The 20686-nt window shown below is 40.4% G+C and overlaps 2 protein-coding genes across 4 annotated transcripts; both read left to right on the top strand.

Annotated features, from left to right (window-relative positions):
• Positions 1 to 6413: 6413 nt before the first annotated feature.
• Positions 6414 to 18150, top strand: LOC130717307 (probable galacturonosyltransferase 6). 2 transcript variants are annotated; one of them, XM_057567489.1, is made up of 8 exons: positions 6414 to 6748; positions 6840 to 6874; positions 7026 to 7067; positions 7167 to 7320; positions 7424 to 7781; positions 14086 to 14443; positions 17035 to 17538; positions 17675 to 18150. In XM_057567489.1, the coding sequence occupies exons 1-8, from the start codon at positions 6661 to 6663 to the stop codon at positions 17954 to 17956; spliced, it is 1821 nt and encodes a 606-aa protein (XP_057423472.1). In that variant the 5' UTR covers positions 6414 to 6660; the 3' UTR covers positions 17957 to 18150. The 2 variants fall into 2 exon arrangements, with proteins under 2 accessions (XP_057423472.1, XP_057423473.1); XM_057567490.1 differs by having other exon boundaries at positions 6415 to 6748; positions 7173 to 7320.
• Positions 18151 to 18941: 791 nt separating this feature from the next.
• On the top strand, positions 18942 to 20535 carry LOC130718733 (photosystem II reaction center W protein, chloroplastic-like). 2 transcript variants are annotated; one of them, XM_057569357.1, is made up of 2 exons: positions 18942 to 19170; positions 20106 to 20535. In XM_057569357.1, exons 1-2 carry the CDS (start codon positions 19074 to 19076, stop codon positions 20408 to 20410), a joined length of 402 nt encoding a protein of 133 aa, XP_057425340.1. In that variant the 5' UTR covers positions 18942 to 19073; the 3' UTR covers positions 20411 to 20535. The 2 variants fall into 2 exon arrangements, with proteins under 2 accessions (XP_057425340.1, XP_057425339.1); XM_057569356.1 differs by having other exon boundaries at positions 18949 to 19170; positions 20097 to 20535.
• Positions 20536 to 20686: the final 151 nt, after the last annotated feature.

Genomic DNA, 20686 nt, shown 5'->3' with positions numbered 1-20686 from the left:
GCTTATTTTCTACGCCTACAAGCATCAATCTTATTTAGGCAACACAAGACAATTCATTTCTAAAGAAGATGATTTGGTCAAACACCATCAGGTATATTCTAAATGACGAATGGAAGAAAAGAATGAGCCGTGCTGAACTGATAGATCATCTAGAGAGCATAACAGTTGAAGCAAGGAAGCATCGTCTAAAGTCTACATGAACGATGAAAGCAGAACTTCTAAGAAGGACAACGTCTACCATGAAAATAAGTTTGTAGCTTCAGAAGGAAAGAAAGAAGAAAGGGCTTCACAGTCAAATCATCTAAAAGAAAACAGAATGACTGGAGCATGATTCATCGTCTGAAGATTTGAAGAACGATGAAGGACAGATTGTCTGAAGAAAGGTAAAGACGATTGAAGCAGAAGGTCATATGAAGAATCAAGCTCTCACTTAAACAAGCTAAAAAGTCAAATCAAGTACACTTCCCGTTGAAGAAAAGGCCAAGAAAGCTTTGTACAGAAGTTTCAAGATGAAATCCCAAGATCCGACACAATGCTTTGATGAAGATAAAGGAACCGTGGTGTTAGTATCACATTGTCATATTTGTTCACCAACGGATAGAAGTTCAGACCTCTGCTACCTGCTAGATGACAGATTGCATCTTTACGATAAAGTGTCTCCATCAAACAGTACCACACTCTGACGTAAGTACGTACATTTTGTACCATTTGATCCAACGGCTAGAATCTTCATGACGAACAAACTCCAACGACTCTAAACCATCTCACAGAAGATTCAGAAGTATAAAGGACCGTTCCTCAGAACTTCTGGTCTTCTGAACTTCAGTGCTTGAGTCTTTCAGAGTCCCCATCAGAGATTTAATCTTCAGAACATCTGAAGCATTTACTACCGTTCAAAAGAACGTAGTGATTGCAGAAGCGTTTCATTGGTTACTCTTGGGTCTTCAACTTCTGATAGATATATATATATATATATGTGTGTGTGTGTGTGTGTATGTGTGTGTGTGTGTGTGTGTGTGTGTGTGTGTGTGTGTGAATCAGAATCAAAACCTGTTTGTCATACACTTAAAAGACAAACGTTAGAGTACCCTAATTGTTCATACACAATAATAAACTTGTTATAATCAAAACATAGAGTTGTTCCACATGACCAAATCTTGGTCTTACAACGCTCACAAAGATTGAGCTTCTATGCTCAAATCAATTAAGCATAAAAATAAGTCTCAGTGCTCATCACTCGGAGATGATCATCAACACAGTCTGCTTCAACATGAAGAGTAGTTCGGTCTAAGAGTCAAATCTTCTCTACATCTTTCATGTAATTGAACATACAATATATGCATAAGAGTCGAATATGACAAACTATACTTTATAGTTCCTAAGCTTAATTGATCTACAATCACTCTTAGAAGAAGAGATATGTGTAGAAGAAAGATTGTTTTGAGAGAAGTCAGGTATAATACTTGTTGTAAAGGAGGAGTCCTTCTAATACTTAGTAGGACGAGTCCTAATAATACTTGTAAGGAGGAGTCCTTTGAATACTTGTGCCTGGAGAGGCAGGGGCAAAAGAATACTCAACAATTCCTGGAGAGGCAATGGCCAAATAATACTCGCTTATGCCTGTAGAGGCAGTGGGAAAATAATACTTGTGTTTACCTGGAGAGGCAGTGGCAAAAGAATACCCGTTATGCCTGAAAATGCATGTACAATAATTCTTGTATCGAGAAGTCCTTGATACTTGACCTTAGTGAAATAGGACTGGATGTAGCCCTATCGTTCTGGGGGTGAACCAGGATAAAATTGCTGGTGTGCATCGTCTACTTCCCTGCTCTTACATTTCTGTTGCACCAAATGATTTCAATAAAGATGATAGATCTTTCAATCGTTTGGAAATTGAAGTTTTTGGATGGAACAATTCAAACCCCCCTTTCTTGTGGTACTCTAATCAACTTCAAGAATAACCAACGTAAACCTTCATGTCTTCCAATATGATGATTGTTTCTCCCTAAGGGAATGTTATGGTTTCCTTGGAGAAAATCAACCATCACACTGGAAGACGTTATGCAAGGCCGCTCATAGTTGGTTAAAGCTCTTGGCTTCGGTACCCATTAAAACCTAGCAAGACCTTTCCACATAATTCATCCATCACTGGATCAACAACTGAGTTATGTCAAAGACTTTGCACTCACTCGTTCGGATTAAGTAGAGGACTGAGAGTGTTTAGATTCATTCTTGTCGAGGATCTACAAGGAGGATTTCTCGATCCTGAAACTCCCTGTCGAGATCATGTTTCACATAGTAGTAGAATATTTTATATAGGGGTCACCCTTCGCATCACCCTTGGCTAATCGACAAACCCAGATGATAGCCGAATTCAAAAGGATACAAATGAAGTTTGTTAGCAAGGAAGACCACTTGGGTGGATTTGAGACAGTTGAGGACAAGCCGAGATAGAAAGGAAAGTCTAAGTCTAAGTCTAAGGAACTAGAGAAGAAATTACAACTTCCCAAACCGATAACTGAGTAAGTTTCCCCTAAGAGATATTTTAGCTCACACACTTCCTTAAACGCAAATTTATCAAAGATTTACCAATATATTTACTAGATTCTCAGTTGGCCCAAGTCTATAAGGGTGTCTATTTTCCGCATGGAACTATTTGGGGTGCTGAGAAAGGGTATCGTCCTAGCTATGGTTGGTCAAGTTTCTGAGCACGACTTGGACTTTTGAGAAAGGTGGCCGATGGAAGATTGGTGACGGGCGAACAGTCTCTGTTCGTACGGATATGTGGCTTCCTATGGGTTGCCCTGTTAACTACCGTGAGGATATTTTTTCCGATGTTGGTGTTGTTTTTGTTTCTTATTTGATTAATGGATCTCATTGGAATAATAATTTAATTGAGTTTGCTTTCTGTCCTTCCACAGCTAAGCAAATATTGGCTATTCCTTTGCCAATGCATGGTGGACCTGATTCCCTATATTGGCCTAGCTCACTGGATAGTGTTTACACAACAAAGCTTGGGTGTAATTTTATTATGAATTTTGCAGCAGGTCATTTAGTGTCTTCCTCAAGCTCAGGTACCTTGCTGTCAACGAGTTTATTTGCCAAATTCTGAAAAAAGTCTCGCGCTTCCTCTCTGCAAGGAAGTGGCGTGGCGGTGGTGCTCGAATTATCTCCCTATGAGGGACATCGTTCTCCGCCGGCGAGGGATGGATGTGGAAGAGGTGTGTGGCTTGTGCGAATTGGAACCAGAGACGGCTGATCACGTTATGCTCCACTGCACAGCGAGTAAACATTTCTGGTTTGGTCTCTCTCTTTCTCTCCGCCTGGAGTAATTCCCTACAGTGAATGATTTTATGCAGACCTTCATGAACATAGTAGATTTGAAGGGAGTTTCTCAGTGGCAAACGAGTTGTTATGCCCTGTGGGAAGCCCGCAACCATGCAGTGTTTGATGGTTGTCGTTTCTCCTGTTAAGTAGCGTTGCAACGCTCCTCGGGCCTGGGATGTGCGCAGCCTCCGACGGTTCCAGCACCTTTAGCGGCAGTGCAAGCTTGCTCGTCCGGGAAGAGGCCAGCGTCGGGGCTTGTCAAACTGAATTTCGATGCCTCTTTCAAACCAGATGCGGGACTAGGGATGGTTGTTCGAGATGAGGAAGGCATGGTGTTAGCTGCAGCAGCGAGCTTTCCGGTAATGGTTTCTTCACCAGTTCTTGCCGAGGCTTTGGCGTTACGATGGTCCATATTGCTGGCCATTGACATGGGGTTCCGGACTATTTGTTTGGAAACGGATAGCCTCCAGCTTTTCCACCGTTGGAAGAAGCCTCCGGATGGAAGGTCTTATTTAGCAGTTCTTGTTCGTGAATGCATTGGTCTTTGTCGTTTTTTTTATGTTGTTCGTCGTTCTGGCAATACTGTTGCGGATGTTCTTGCCCGAGAAGCTTCCACTTACACCGATTTAGTGTGGATTGAGGAAGTTCCCCCGACAGCTAGCTCGTTTGTAATTTCTGACATTTTGTCTTCGATGTCTACCCGTTCTTAATGATATTTGATATGTTTCAAAAAAAAACCAATATATTACGTATACCAAGCTTGCAAACTTACCCCGACAACCAACACCTTGGAGTAGTTTCACCACAAATATGGCTAAACCTTTCTATCTTCCACAACGGATACGAGCACAACAATGAGAAGTATGTATACCTATGAGATGCAATGTACTCATACGAGAAGGGAAAATCCTCTATTAAGAAAAATGTAAGAGGTAGACTAGAATGAATGAGTATTTGGCTATATATTCATTTTATAAGTTTAAAAGGAGAACTTTGCACCTTTAATGAATTTGATTTGAATTTGATTGTTTTTGTCTAATTTATGCTTATCACGAGTGATTGAGTTCAAGCATTTTTTAATTTTAACTGAATTGAGAACTTAGTATTGTGAGCAAGAGGTCAAATGGAAACCCTCACACCATAAATAAGATATTCAAACCCATCATGCCTTGTTGGGCCCTCTTCAATCCATGACAAAGATTCAAAACCCTCGTACTGACACTATGAAATTGCTTCAACACATGTACTAATTTGAATATGTGAAAACTTTTAAGTGTGAGTTAAATTCAAGTGTTGACCTTTACTATTTAGCAATGTTCTGAAAACCAGACCGGACCGGCCGGTCCAACCGGTTCGACCGGGAACCGAACATAGTACCGGCCCGGAACACACAGAAAACCGGCTATACAGAGGACCGGAGTTGAACCGGACAAACCGGTCAAAACCGCGGGTCACCCGGTTATTTCCGGTTCTGTCTAAACCACCAAAACGACATCGTTTTGGGGGAAAATTTTTTAGAACCCTTGTCTGGTTCGAAGGGACAGAACGACATTGTTTCCAGGTTTGTTCTGAAACAAAGCTAAATCTGCAAACGGTGAACCCTTGTCTGGTTCGCCGGCCTTCACCCTCCCTGCGACGGCGTTGTCCTCTGCGGTGGCGTCTTCCGGCGAGCACAAGGGTTTCTGGCGCGGAAGGGACAGGGCAGAATTGAAGGTTGTGGGCTTGTGTGAGGTTGATTTAGGTGCTTTGGCTGGTTGTTGATGGGTGAGTTGCTGTGTTTGTGCGTGTTTTTTGGCTGGTTGCAGGTGGGTGTTTTATTTCTTGTTTATGTTGTCTGGATTACTGGTTTTGGGTCTTGCAGGTGGGGCTTTGAAAAATATATGCTAATAATGGGATTGGGTGCTGTTGTTTAGTTGAGGAGGGGGGACGAACGTGGCCTTATCATAAGGGATGATGGAGTTTTACAATGAGAGTAGTGTTGTTGTGATGATGGAAGTTTTTAATTTAGATTGTGATATGTTGATTATCTTTTCTTGTGTAAAAGGGGTTGCAAAGATGTCACAATTGAAGGGTATCTGATTATGTTGGTTAATTTGTATTTGGAACTATTTGGCTTCTCAAGTTTAAAGTTTTTATTTCAGTTTTGCTTTGAAAAGAAAATGTAATGTAATTAGGAGGTGAATAAGTGAGAAAAATTATCACTCTTAATTGGTAGTATTTAACAGAGATTATTTTTTATTTAAAAAAGTCATCACTCTTAATTGTTATTACTATAAAGATGTCATAATTATCTATATATTTTTTTATATGTATATAAAATTATATTATTTGAATTGATACAGTTCAACCCCGGTTCAACCTCGATTCAACCTTTAAACCTTAAACCAATACCTCAACCGGTTCAATGACCGGTCCGGTTTTCAAAACATTGCTATTTAGTTACGTACTCTGAGACACTTTTTCAAGTGCCTCATATTAGACATCACTCAGAAAGTGGTGTAAGTATCTATGATTTGCCTTGTTAGCTTTCACACTAATCTTTTATTCTAATGTAATATTATTTTTTTGAAATTTAATGTAATATCATTTTTTAGTTTTATTTCATTTAAATTTCTAAATATAAAAAGATAATAATAACAATAATAATAATAATAATTCTCACTTTATCATTTTATTTGTTTATCTCTTTTTCTATTATAAATATAAAACCATGAGGTGTCTGAGAAGTGTCAACTACTAGTATCATCCATCATTACTCTCAAATCGTCAAAAAATCATGGTTATAAAAACCGGACCGGTCGGTTAGATCGGTTGAATCAGGAATCGGACCCTTGGTCGGTCCAAAACACTCACAAAACAACCTGGGAGAAAAATCATTGCTGAATCAGGAGAACCGCATCAAAAATTTGTGTCATAAATTAAATACAGATTTATTTCCTTATATATTATATATTTATTTTAAAATAATATTATTTAACTTACAGCAGTAATACCGGTTGGAACACGGTTCAACTACGATTGAACCAATAAATCTTTAACCAGTTCCCTCACCCGTCCGATTTTAATAACCTTGAAAAAAAAAATGGATCAATAGAAAAAGAAAGTTAATTTTGGTCCTTCTCACTTCTCAGTTCTCACAGCTACAGGCACATCCTCACAGAGACAAACGATAAACATGGACGATTCTTCCCTCTCTAGCAACGCCAACTACACCTAAAACCCTGGCGGTTTTAACCGCGTGTTTCCTTCTGCCATCGGGATCTGAATCTACCAAATGTGCTTCTCGCGAAGAAGGATCTGGAACCACAACACTTGCTTCTTCTTCCTCCACTGATGAAGCAAATTCGCCACCGCCGGAGGATTCTCATCCTTTGTTTGCTCTCTCTCTCCGTCGTTGCTCCTCTCGTTTTCGTCTCTCTAGGTATTTCCCTCTCTCTCTCTCTCCGTCGTTGCAATGTCGCTTTGAACTGCTTTGGTTGACTTTGTGTGCATTTCTGTGACCAACGTTTCAGGGAGAAGTGAATTTCTTGAAGAATTGTATCGTGTTGTAAGAATCCTTACCAGTTTCTTTCTATGTTTATTGAAAATGTGATTCTAGGCATGAGGAATTGTAGTTAAACTGGAAGAAATTTTAGTCTGCTTCCTCAGTAGCAATTGAACTATATGTTGAAATTGGATTTGTTTATCTTTGGTTGCAGACATACAGGACAGGTAGTTTGAAAATAAATGCTGTAGAACAGGTAGTGGAAGATTTGATTAAGTTTTTGTTTTCGTTCTCCCAATGAATTGGAAGATAAATAGTTTAAATTTATGATTGCGATTTCGGGACTGTTTTTGAGATTCAGGAAGGTTCTGAAGAATTAGAAGAGCCAAATGAAGTTGTTTATATAGAGAAAGATGTTGTTTCAACAATTACTTACGATTCAGGGAAGAATAACGAGTCTAGGGAATCTAGAATTGCAGAGTTCAGAAGTATCCCTTTGGAAAGAAATGGTTGGTATATGTTGGTTTATGCTGTACTGTATAATTTTGGGTCTTACTTTGTGCTACTTAAGTAATCTAATCAACTAATACTGGAATTTGCATCGTTATCAAGTTTCAGGATTGGGGAATGGTAATAAACAACACAGAGGAGCTCAGCAGAAAAATTTATCCTCCAATACTGAAGATACAAATACACATGCTTATTCACAGGAAATGTCAAAGGAGAACATTAAAGGGACACATATGCAATCTGGTCGAAAAGCCGGCCATCATCACATTTTAAACTCTCGCTCTAATAAAGTGAAAAATCAGAAGGTTCTAGAGATTAAGGATCAAATTCTTACTGCTAAAGCATACTTGAAATTTGCACCACCAAACAGCAACTCACGCTTGAAGGAGCTGGAGCTACAAGTGAAGGAGTTGGAAATAGCAGTTGGAGAAGCCACCCAGGATTCAGATTTGTCAATGAGGTAAAGTTTCTTATGCAATTTTATGCTTGCACTTAGTTCAGAAAATAGCGTATGTAACAAACGCAATCTGGAAATTTAACAAGAAAACTACTGTTTTGCTCCTTGAAAGATTTATACATGACACCCTTTTTTCATTTGGGCTTCTGACTACTGGTTTTTTTAATTGAATCCTAGTATGTGTGTGCTTGTGTTTGTGTGTGTGATGTGTGTATTTTTAAATTCGATTCACTTTGGTCCTTCCTATCAACTGCACTGGTTGAAGCATGGAGGTTGTACAGAAGGGTTAGTTGAAAATTAAATGTACAATGAGTATTTAATAGAGCTAATTACAAATGGAGAGATCACATTAAGAGCTGATGAAAACCAGAATAACAGAGTAGAGGAAACAAGGAATGAGAATGAAAAACACTGATTAATACTGAGAAAAACAGGAAGGTACTCCCTCCGTTCCAAAACTATTGTAGTTTTAACTTTTTTATTTTGTTCCAAAACCATTGTTGTTTTACATATCCAAAGCACTTTATCTCATTCTCTTCCATTCATGCCCTCATTTAATATTACACCACCCAAGTATCACCTCTTAATTCCACCAATCACAATTCTCACCAATTAGTTGACCAATGATTTTCATTTTCTCTCTTTCATATAACTCATATTAAATAAGGGTGTTTCAGTCAAATTATAACATCAATTAATGAATTCTTAATCTTTGTGCATAACCCTTTAACTACAATAGTTTTGGAACGGAGGGAGTAAATACAATAGCTACTGCTATTGCCCAGAGTAAAACTCCTATAGAGAAGAAGAGACTCTCTTCACTCTAATCATAACATACTAATTCTCATCATACCCTCCTCATGCTAACAACCAACCTATATGAGGAATCTCTCACACACTCTCCTTCCGTAAAACCCGTAACCAACTCCTACCGCAGCTAACCTCTCTCTTCCAGCTCACCATTCTCCTATTATTCCTTCCTTTTGTTTCTCCTCACGTAGACTTGCCAGACTTTGGGCCCTGCATCAGACTTAGTGGCCCATTTGTCACCTGGGGGTCCATCAATGCCACCGGGTTGAGAAGCAACCTTGTCCTCAAGGTTGAACGCGGGGAATTGGTTCAAAAGGGTGAACTCATCTTCCCAAGTAGCCTCATCCATCGGTTTGCCTTGCCACTGAATCAAGTACTGCTTGACGTTCTCTCCATGTTGTTGGATGGTACGAGAGGCTAAAATGGTCCCTGGTTCCGCGGTAGAAGGTACCTCCACTGCGAGGCCCTCGGGAAAATCCTTGTCAACCTGGTAGTTCCCTACTGCTTTTTTAAGCAACGAGATATGGTAAACAGGGTGAATGCGAGAGGTAGGTGGCAACTTGAGCTTGTACGCGACTGCCCCAATGCGTTCCACTACCTCAAAAGGTCCATAATAACGAGGGGAAAGCTTGGGATTAATGCGTTGAGCCACTGATTGTTGCCTGTGAGGCCTCAGTTTCACGAAAACCCACTCACCAAGCTCCAGCTGTTTGTCTTTCCGCTTCTTGTCAGCCTGAGATTTCATGCGACCTTGTGCACGGAGAAGGTGAGCCCGGAGTTGACGCAAAGCCTCGTCTCTATCCATAAGTTCACGGGCCACAGCCTCCACCTTTGTCTCCCCAATTGTGAAGCGCAGCATGGAAGGTGGGGTTCTACCATAGACCACCTCAAACGGAGAAACCCCTGTAGACGCATGATAAGTCGTGTTATACCAGTATTCAGCCCATGGCAACCACTGAACCCAGGTTCGAGGCTGATCCGCGATAAAGCACCTTAAGTAAGTCTCTAGACAACGATTTATGACCTCAGTTTGGCCATCCGTTTCCGGATGATAAGCCGTGCTCATAGCTAGGTGAGTCCCCTGTAGCTTAAAAAGCTCAGCCCAGAAATTGCTTACAAATATGGGGTCACGATCACTTACAATTGCCTTTGGAATACCGTGCAAGCGTACCACCTCTTTGACAAAAAGTTCTGCCACTCCCCGAGCTGAAGTTGGGTGCTTCAAAGGAATGAAATGCGCGTACTTGGAGAGGCGATCCACCACGACAAAAATGGCATCAATCCCCTTAACCTTAGGTAGCCCTGTTACGAAGTCCATGGACAGTTCTTCCCATATACGCTCAGGGATCGGTAAGGGCTGGAGCAAACCTGCGGGTGAAGCTGCCAAATACTTCTGGCGCTGACAAACATCGCACTCTCTTACAAATTGCTGGATTACACCTTTCATGCCAATCCAGTACACATTTGCAGCCACCCGTCGATAAGTACGGTAAAAACCTGAATGACCACCTTGAGGCGTGGCATGGAACTCTTGCAACAACTTAGGAATCCAACCGGAAGACGCAGAAATCACCAATCGTCCCTCATAGTATAACACTCCCTGAGTGTAAGTATACCCAGGGTTGGTTGTTGGATCAACTTGGACTGCAGAGATTATGGCTGCCAGTTTAGGGTCTTGGTGGGCTTCTGCGACTAAGTCTTGTCCCGCAGCCCAATTGGAGTAAGAAATGATGGATTACAAAGCCCCATCCTCAAATTTTCTTGATAACGCGTCAGCTCCTTTGTTGGTAGGCCCGGGCTTATAGATGATGTCAAAGCGATACCCTAAGAGTTTTGCAGCCTAGTTTTGTTGATCTTCGGTGGTAATCCGTTGATGCAACAATTGACGGAGACTCTTTTGGTCGGTGCATACTGTGAAATGCCTCCCTAAAAGGTAGTGTCGCCAGTGTTGTATTGCCAGGACAATTGCCATCAGCTACTTTTCATAAGCGGACTTAGCCAGGTTGCGATCACTCAAGGCCTTGCTAAAGTAGGCAATTGGTTTCCCATGCTGTAACAGAATGGCTCCTACTCCACTGCCAGAGGCATCACTTTCAATCACAAACGGTTGGGAGAAATCTGGTAATGCTAAGACGGGCTCAGTGATCATGCGAGCCTTCAAAGTTTCAAAAGCTTGCTGGGCTTGAGGGTTCCATTTGAAGCCTTCTTTCTTGGTAAGATCAGTCAAGGGTCCTGCGATTTTGCCATAATCCCGCACAAACTTGCGGTAGTATTCTGTCAAGCCCAGGAAACCGCGTACTCCTTTTACATTTTTAGGAGTAGGCCACTCGGTGTTGCTCTGAACTTTGCTAGGGTCCATAGCTACACCCTCGTGGGACACAATATGCCCCAGATATTCCACTGCGCCTTGTGCAAACGTGCATTTCTTGCGATTGGTGACTAGCTTTTGCTCCCTTAGTCTTTCAAGCACCGTGTGTAACTGTTGCAGATGCAATTGCCGGTCAGAACTGTACACGAGAATATCATCGAAAAATACCAGGATGCTTCGCCGCAATAAGTCCCTGAATATGCTATTCATCAGGGCCTGAAAAGTTGATGGCGCATTCATTAACCCGAAAGGCATTACCATATATTCATAGTGCCCCTCATGCGTCCTGAAAGCTGTTTTGTGAACATCTTCCTCCCTCACTAGGACTTGATGGTACCCAGACTTGAGGTCCAGCTTCGAGAAATAACGAGCGCCATGTAATTCATCCAGAAGTTCATCAATTACTGGTATCAGAAATTTGTCAGGAACTGTGGCTTTGTTCAACTCACGGTAGTCAACACACATCCTCCAGGAATTGTCCTTCTTCTTAACAAGGATCACAGGGCTTGAAAATGCGCTTTGGCTATGCCTGGTAATTCCCGATTGCAGCATCTCTTTTACCTGCTTCTCGATTTCATCCTTATGGTGGTGGGAGTAACGATTCGGCCTCACGTTCACTGGTCCTTGTCCTGGCAGCAACGTGATTTGATGCTCTGGCGCTTTGGGGGTAAACCACTGGGAGCGACAAAAACATCTCCAAATCGACTCAGCAAATCTGCCAATTGATGACTCTGCTCCTCGGAGAGGGTTGGTGTGTGCTTGCAGGGTTCATCTGGAGATGGAGATCCCAAAGAACCGAAAGTACACAGGGCTTGGGTGGAGGACTCAAAGAAACTTTGCAGGGCCAATTGTTGTGATTGCAGCCCATGTTGACCCTGTAGGAAAACCCAGGTACCCTCTTGTTGGAATTTCATCGTTTGCTTGCTCCAATTGACAAGCATGTCGCCGAGTGATGCTAACCAGGTTACCCCAAGAACCAGGTCGATGCCATCAAGATCAAAGAGAATAGTATCCACTGCCGTTTTGTAGTCCCCAATCTCGATTCTGACCTGCTCACACCGGCCACTGGCCATGACCTTACTACCATCCCCTAGCAATATGCGCATCTCCGGTGTTGCTTGCACCGTCCACCCCATCGCCTCTGCCACTTGTTTGGAGATGAAGTTGTGGGTAGCGCCTCTATCTACCAGAATCATAATAGGCACACCCTGAAGTGTCCCCTGCAACTTCATCGTATGAGCTTGCAACGGTTCCGCTCCTAGCTTCATGATACTCAATTCTCCGTCAATCGCCGCCGCATCGGGGTCCTCGGAGTCTCTGGCAGCTTCAGCGTCACTTCCGTCTTCCTCGCCATCCTCGAGGAGCATGATTCGCAGTTGCCGATCGGGGCACTGGTGAAGGGGATGGAACTTTCCCCCACATTTAAAACAAAGCCCCTTTTGTCGTCGATCCAAAAGCTCCTGGTAAGGGAGATGTCGCACTCCCCGATCTCGGTGAGTGGAACGCGACGGTGGCTTATCTTCTCTTCGCTCACTCCGGTCCTCTCGGTTCTTCACCATAACCCAACCTTGATTGGGCTCTCGACCCGGTGGGCCTGACCCGTTAGATGACTGATGGGTTGAGCGATTATATTTACCCGAGCCATAGTTGGGCCGGGTTCCACCTCCTTTTGACCCGGAAGAAGAATAAACCGGTCCATGGAGCTCTGTTTCAACCGCTTTGGCCAACGGGATCAAACGGGAACGGGGCAGCGACGCCAGAGCTCGTAAGCTCCGTACGCGAGCACGAATGTCTTCCCGGAGTCCATGAATGAAGTATCCGAAGTACTGCTCGTCTGGTAAATTCGGCGCTTGGGAGAGCAAGCGCTCAAACTCCATAACATAATCATCAACGGATCCTCGCTGTTGAAGATCCGAGAGCTGCTCGTAGACATCGCCTTTGTTGGCGGTGCCATAACGCTCCAGTAACTCATTAGTGAGTTTTTCCCAGGTCAGGTCTAGGTCAAGATGCAACAGTGAATTGAAATAGTGGATCGTTGATCCTTCCATACATAAGTGAGCTAGATTCACCTTGACCGCAGGGCTTGTTCCCATAATATGGAAATACACCTCTGCTCGAGCGATCCATCCAGCAGGATCGTCTCCATTGAACAAGGGTAGTTCAACCTTTTTAGCAGACTTCCGGAATTCATCCAGTAAGCCTCCATCCAAACGGGTCCATCCAGAAACAAAAGAAGGACCTCCTTGCTCTGTTCCAGATCTGGAAGGAGTAGCGTTGTTGTTAAGCACGCTCCCAGACTCATCGCGCTCAACCGATTGTTTGGACAATCGCTGGGTCAAAAGATCGAGCAGACGAGCTTGATTGCTCTCTGCTTGTTCCTGCATCGTCACCAGAGTGGTTCGTAGGTTGATGACTTCGGTTTCCAGAGCTACGACCTTCGCTTCCATTTTCTTTGCTGGTGGCATTCGTTGTCAAAACCTCGATGATGAAACACTGGTTTCCGTCTCGTAACTATCCGGCAGGTCGGACCAATTGATGAAAACCAGAATAACAGAGTAGAGGAAACAAGGAATGAGAATGAAAAACACTGATTAATACTGAGAAAAACAGGAAGGTAAATACAATAGCTACTGCTATTGCCCAGAGTAAAACTCCTATAGAGAAGAAGAGACTCTCTTCACTCTAATCATAATATACTAATTCTCATCATACCCTCCTCATGCTAACAACCAACCTATATGAGGAATCTCTCACACACTCTCCTTCCGTAAAACCCGTAACCAACTCCTACCTCAGCTAACCTCTCTCTTCCAGCTCACCATTCTCCTATTATTCCTTCCTTTTGTTTCTCCTCACGTAGACTTGCCAGACTTTGGGCCCTGCATCAGACTTAGTGGCCCATTTGTCACCTGGGGGTCCATCAAGAGCCCTCTATTTTTCAGGGACCAAAACATAAGTTTTTCACAAAAGTTCAAATTATAATCAGTCAGTTGAGAAATAATTTAGTTATTATTGTCTTCCTGTGCTAAAGCAATGATGTAAAAAGCATTCATGCAGGAAATTGATGTAATATGAATTGTTTAAAAAATTTACAATATTTTTCAATCTGAAAACAAGCAAAGCTCACAGTGTTTTGCAGAAAATGAGACACATGGAGGCTTCACTGTCTAAAGTTAGCCGTGCTTTCCCTGACTGCTCTACTATGGCTTCTAAGCTTAATGCAATGAAGCGTAACACTGAAGTGCAAGTCCGGTCTCTACGAAGTCAAGCAACATATCTTGTTAATCTTGCTGCAAGGTCTGCCCCAAAAAGCATTCACTGTCTTTCTATGCGGCTGACTACAGAATACTTTGCCCTGAGGCCTGAGGAGAGAAAGCTTCCAAATGAACATAAGATTCATCATCCTGAACTTTATCATTACGCTGTGTTCTCTGATAATGTTCTGGCATGTGCAGTGGTTGTCAATTCTACTGTCTCGTCTGCCAAGGTAAATTACCTTAATTTTTTCATTTGGATTTGTGTCTCTATTTGTTTTTTCCCCTTTTCTCATTATCATTCTTTATGTTTGCTTTTGAGATAATGTTATATTTGCACTGCTCCTACTTCAACTGTTGAAAGAAAAAAAAGATACTAGCTGATGATGCTAATAAATTTAGCTATCATGTTATTTCATTGTAGAGAAGCTTACACTTAGTCGGTTAGTCCATTAGTGGTTGCTTTGGAATGTCGATGTCCCTCTTGTCTCACATGGGCCAAAAGTGCTTGATTTCTTCACTAAATGTTATCTACATATGATGTGGTGAACAAAGGAGCAAAGTAGTTAAAACTTAAAAGCAAAACTCTACCTAGGATCAGAGGGGGGAGTGAAATCGTAACTTGTAGAATCGTAAGATTCTAATATAAATTAAATTTCAATCACTGCAAAAACTCTTGTACATTAATCTTATGCCATAAGGTCATAATAACTTGTATGAAAAAATTAATAATTGAGAAAATTTGTAACAACTTAACTACTACAAACACAACACCATGTTTTGACAAGTGACAAAGCATTAAACATAAAACACCAGAGCAGAGTAGGGTTCTTGCTACCAGTGCTAGCAGAGAGAGATCAAGTGAAACACCTAGACCTAGCGAGACTGATAAAAGGGGGAACAACTGAATGAAAAAGAAGGAAGGGGAAGATGGGGTCTCATTGCAGCAGATTAGCAGTTAAACCAGCAGAGCTCTTGCAGGGTAGATATTGCTGAAATTAGGTGTAATAATTCAACTTACCTGATGCTAGATACTGCTTTGAAACATCGAAAAGTATTTTGAAAAGCTTGATATGTAAGATAAAAAGTATACTTTTGGGGTGCGAAAGGGGAAACTGTGCCTACATGTCAAGATTGAGACTAATGTACACTTAATACTACTTTAAGATGTTTATGAGGCTGCTTCGCTCATCTCTGGTTTCTCTTATGTGACTAGAGTAATATACACTTGTTAGAGGTCCTTGGAATTAGAAGGAAGATCAAGCAGATATATAATTCTTGGGATGAAAGTATAAGTGTAATGGCTGAAAACATGAAGAAAAAGTATGGTAAGTATCGGGGAATACTTGACTATGAACATGTTGTCAATTTGTTGTCACTTTAGACTCTAATATAATTGAAGTTCGTAAATTGATTAATCAATTTTTTAACTGAGACAACTAATTTGAAAGATAAATTAGAATATTGTTTGAAGTCATGTTTTGAGGATTATTATTGTAGGATAGAAGGCTTTAAGGTAACTCGCAAGAACCCAATTTAATGAAGATGATCCTTATGGTTTTAGTCAATTTTTCCGTTTAACTAGGTATAACAAATCTGAGTTAAGTAAGTAACTGGAGAAAGCTATATAGAGCCATGAGGTTCTGGATGTCTTAAACTGGTGGAAGTCAAACTTAAACCAATCTTCGATCCTTGTAGACATTGTCAAAAGGTGGTGGCTATACTCGTCTGCATCATGCCCTCGAAATCTACCTTCAGTCCCAGAGGATGGGTGCTTGATCTGTAATGTAGTCCTAGTTCCTTACTATTGAAAAGAGTGGAAGCAAGCACTTGTTTGCACGTAATGATGAAGGTATTCTATTAATCCAATTTTTTATGCAGACAAGTAGTTACTTCAGTTTTGGTGTTTGAGAGCTGAAGTGTTGGTCAAGCATCATTCTTCTAGAACTACAGGTAGATTTAGATGTCACAATGGAGACAGACATAGCCAACACCTCTTTTCTATTGTTTGCAAAGATAAAAAGTCGGCTCGAGTTTAGTTTCCAGTTCCACTAGTTTAGGACATTGAAATCTCGAGGATTCTATGAGGTTTTCTCTAAATTCTTACTTGGATATTTTGTTCCCAATTCGATTGGGAAAATTGGCTATAACCTTAACCATAAGAATCATAATTACTTCCATGAAATCAGGTTTCTTATGAGTGACCTTTGGGATCCTCCGCCCCACCATTATATTTTCAAAAAGTGACTCTAAACAAGATTTTAATTTATTTCAAATTATCTGTCTCACCACAGTTAAAATTTTATTAATCAATCACTTTACGGACATCAATTTTTATCTAGTTCTAAATTACAACAGTTTTCTTTTAATCATAAAAATAAATACCATAGTTGACAATATGTTTAGATTGTCAGAATTTCTCCGATATGAACGAAGAGAGAATCACAGTGTGAACAAAGAGAGAATCAGACCTGCAATTCAAAAGACTCATGAATCCAAAGAGAGTGAACTGAAAGATTATATAAAAAATCTTTGATTAGGGTTCATGAAAGGGGAGAGGGTTATGGTTCTTCAGGCCTTGGTGCACAAGAAAAAGAAAGTGGGTTAGAGTTTGGGTTTGTGAAGAATGAAAATGGAATGGCGATTATGGTTCTTTAGGCCTGGGTGCACGAGACACAAATCTACATATTTTTATGGTTGGCTGTCCTCTTTTTTCATTATTCTCCTAAACCCATAATTCTTAACAGTTTTCATTATTGACCTATTCGCATGATTAAGTTTGCATATAATTGCAAGAAAGCTTGACAATGGGTCTAAATTGCAGGAACAGGAAAAACTTGTTTTCCATATTGTGACCAATTCACTCAGCTTACCAGTGATCTCAATGTGGTTTTTATTAAACCCTCCTGGCAAAGCCACAGTCCACATACAGAGCATAGACAACTATGCATGGTCTTCCAAGTACAATATCTCTGACAGCAGTCCCAGATATGCTTCTGAATCGAACTACCTGCTTTTCTACCTGCCAGACATTTTTCCTGCCCTAAACAAGATTGTGCTCTTTGATCATGATGTGGTGGTGCAGCAGGATCTCAGTGGACTATGGAATGCCGATATGAAAGGAAACGTAATTGGAGCAGTTGGAACTTGTGAGGAAGGCAAGCCCTCATTTCTTAGGATTGATACGTTCATAAACTTCTCAGATCCATCAATTGGAGAGAAGTTTGATGTCAATGCTTGCAGTTGGGCATTTGGGGTGAACTTGTTTGATTTGCAACAGTGGAGGAGACATAATTTAATCGCAGTCTATCACAAATATTTGCAAATGGTATGCTTAAAATTGAAAAAAATAAAACATCATTTGTGTTATATTAATTTGTTTGAGCAGCTGATCATTTCTTTCACCCTATAACTTCTTAATATAAAGTATAATGCAATCATGATATAAATGTGAATGGTTGCAGGGTTCTGAGAAGCCATTGTGGAATTGGTACACTGGACGTGTGCCTTTAGGTTGGCTTACATTCTATAACAATACAGAGTTGTTGGATAGAAGATGGCAGATTCTTGGGCTTGGTCATTACTCTGGTATCGGTCGAAATGAGATTGAGGAAGCTGCTGTTATACACTATGATGGCATTAGGAAGCCATGGTTGGATATTGCAATGGGCAGATACAAAAGTTACTGGACCAAATTTTTAAATTTTGACCATCCGTTTTTGCAACAGTGCAATCTCCAGGAATAGACCAAAATTTGTGTGTCTACCTGGACCTGGCTTCTATAGTTGGCACATTCATTGCTTGAAGACGAATTTCTAGCATGAACCACCGCAATGGGAGGTTCTTTGTAAACCATTCAAGTTTACCACATGATATATTTTTATTTAATTGGCCGAGGTGTGATGAATAGGCAACTAAAAATTTCTGTAAATTGCAATCATGTTTTGTTAGTCAATTTGACGAGTTTCCACAAAAAAAGTTTAAAATAAATATTTATTAATTTTAGATAAATGTAAGTTCATTTTTTTTTCTTGGTCAAGATATTTCAATAGCCACTTAGAAAAATGTAAGTTTATTTTTTAAAATGTAGGTTCATTTGATTTGATTAAATGATATATTATCTCATTTAATTTCATAAAAAATCAATATAAAATTTTTTGAAATGATAAATAATTTATAACAATATTTTTTTGAAATGTATAAAAATTAAATTATTTAAAGTGATAAGGTGGAAAGTCAGAAATTTCACTAATTTGTTAATTGAGTTTTATAAATAATTTTATTGGCTCAGTAGTCATGGTTAGTTAGCCCCATTGGATAGGTTATGCAACTCTTAATTAAATGATACTGATTAATAGTCAGACATACAAATAATGCACAACGTAAATGTGTTTGTCTCCTTCTTTCTCATTGTGAGTATTTGTTGGATGTCTGGGTGTGTTCAAATCATTTTTCTTATTTGAAAGATGTATAGTTCCATATTAACAAAAACTTACAATTGGCTGCCAGGTCCCGGACAAAAAAGTTTAGTCATCCACTTTCCTAATTATTTTCTGTTGTGGGAGGGGGAGGACTGAGGACTGGAGCTTAGATTTAGACTATGTGAGTAGAACTGACCTGGATTATTTGACACGTGGGTAAAAATGATTGGAGTAGTGCAGATAAGGATATCTAGCGAGTGGCTTCCAATCTATCCATGATTTGTGGTGCATGCTGCCTTTGCATTGTTTGACAACTTCATATGAAATAAACTGGTTGGTCCCCTTTGTTTGTCCACAGAACAAACGAAGCCTCCTGAGTCATTTGCATCATTTCCTTTTTCCAGTCTATAATCATTCACAGTTACTAAAACAAAGAGAGGAAATGGCAACCATCTCCGCCACTATCACTACCCCATCGATCACCCGTGCAGGTCTTGTGCAAAAGCGTCCTCTTGTGATCTCTTCCTCTCCAGTTCTTGGTAAGCATTTTCCTAAATTTTTATTGTGAATATTGGATTGCATGATATCTTTCTGAAACACAAGTCTTAGCTCTTTCAATGTCTAGGTTCCTCAACCAATTTCCATCACTTTATAGAGGGTAAATCAGTGCTAGATATTAAAAGAACACTGAAGTGTTTTAACCATGCATGTGCAAATAGATTATCACAATCTTAACACAGTTAATTTCAGAATCATTGATTGTAATTGTTTATTTTATCTTCTTAAGTTAGTGGAGCCAAATTTTGTTGACAATTGCATCTGTCAAGACAATAAATAAAGGGTGAAGCAATAACAATTTAAGGGTTTGTTTGTGTGTTTGCAGTTTTCAAATCAAAACAGTTTTCAGTTTATGTTTGTTACGACTTGTTTTCAAAAACAGTTTTTAAAAACAGTTCTTTATTTTCAGTTTTTAAAACTAAAAATTCAAAGCAGTTAAAATGTTAAAATGTGTTTTCAGTTTCTGTTTTTAGTTTTCAGATATCAGGTTTTTAAATGTTGGAAAACATGTCATTTAAACTGTTTTAAAAATTGAAAATTATAAGTGCAATCAAACAGACCCTAAGAGTTTTTCATAGGATGAGTTTTCTTGAGAATTTTAAGAAACAAGTTCTAGTTTCTATGGTCACATCACATGTACATGTTTTAGAATATATATCAGTTGGCACCAGGACACTCACTTCGAGATTAAAATTGTACGATGCTCTTCTTATGAATTAAGATGAAAGTTTGTTCATATTGTACTCAACGTGTACCCAAATACGATACACGCGGTTAGGATACCAATTGAGTGGAACTTGAATGAACTTTTCATCTTAATAGCTTTTTTTTTTCACCTCGAGGTGAGTACTATCATCGGTTTGCACTTGTGTCAACGAATATCCCAACATATTGTTAATTGATTTAGGTTTGCCAGCATTGGCTAAGGTGGGAAGAGTGAGGTGTTCCATGGAGGGAAAGCCTTCTGGGCAGGAAAGCAGCTCAAAGATGGGAATGGGGGCTTCTTTGATGGCAGCTGCCAGCGCTGCAGCCATGTCAAGCCCAGCAGCCATGGCCTTGGTGGATGAGAGGTTGAGCACTGAAGGAACCGGGCTTCCCTTTGGGCTCAGCAACAACCTTCTTGGTTGGATCCTTTTTGGTGTCTTTGGTCTTATCTGGGCTGTTTACTTTGTCTACGCTTCAGGCCTCGACGAGGATGAAGAGTCTGGGTTGTCCCTTTAAACTAAAGCCTGGCCCTGGGTTGGGTGTGGTGATGGTTAATTTGTAGAAATTGCAAAGAATACTCCAGTCATTTGGTGTTGTATGGAAGCAACTTTGTGTTATTAATTTCCTCTTGTTTCTTTCAACTCTCCTTTCATTTCCACGGGCTCTTTAACTCGTTCTCTATTTTCTTAATAACTTAAAATATCATCTAATCCTTAGGCAAGAGAATAATCTTGGGCATTGTTAGGCACACAAAAGTGCAGAGTCTTTTCTAGCAATTTGTTTTCATGCTTG

The sequence above is a fragment of the Lotus japonicus genome, chromosome 5, assembly GCF_012489685.1.
Source record: "Lotus japonicus ecotype B-129 chromosome 5, LjGifu_v1.2".
Lineage (NCBI taxonomy): Eukaryota > Viridiplantae > Streptophyta > Magnoliopsida > Fabales > Fabaceae > Lotus > Lotus japonicus.
This window is presented reverse-complemented; position numbering and strand designations above follow the sequence as displayed.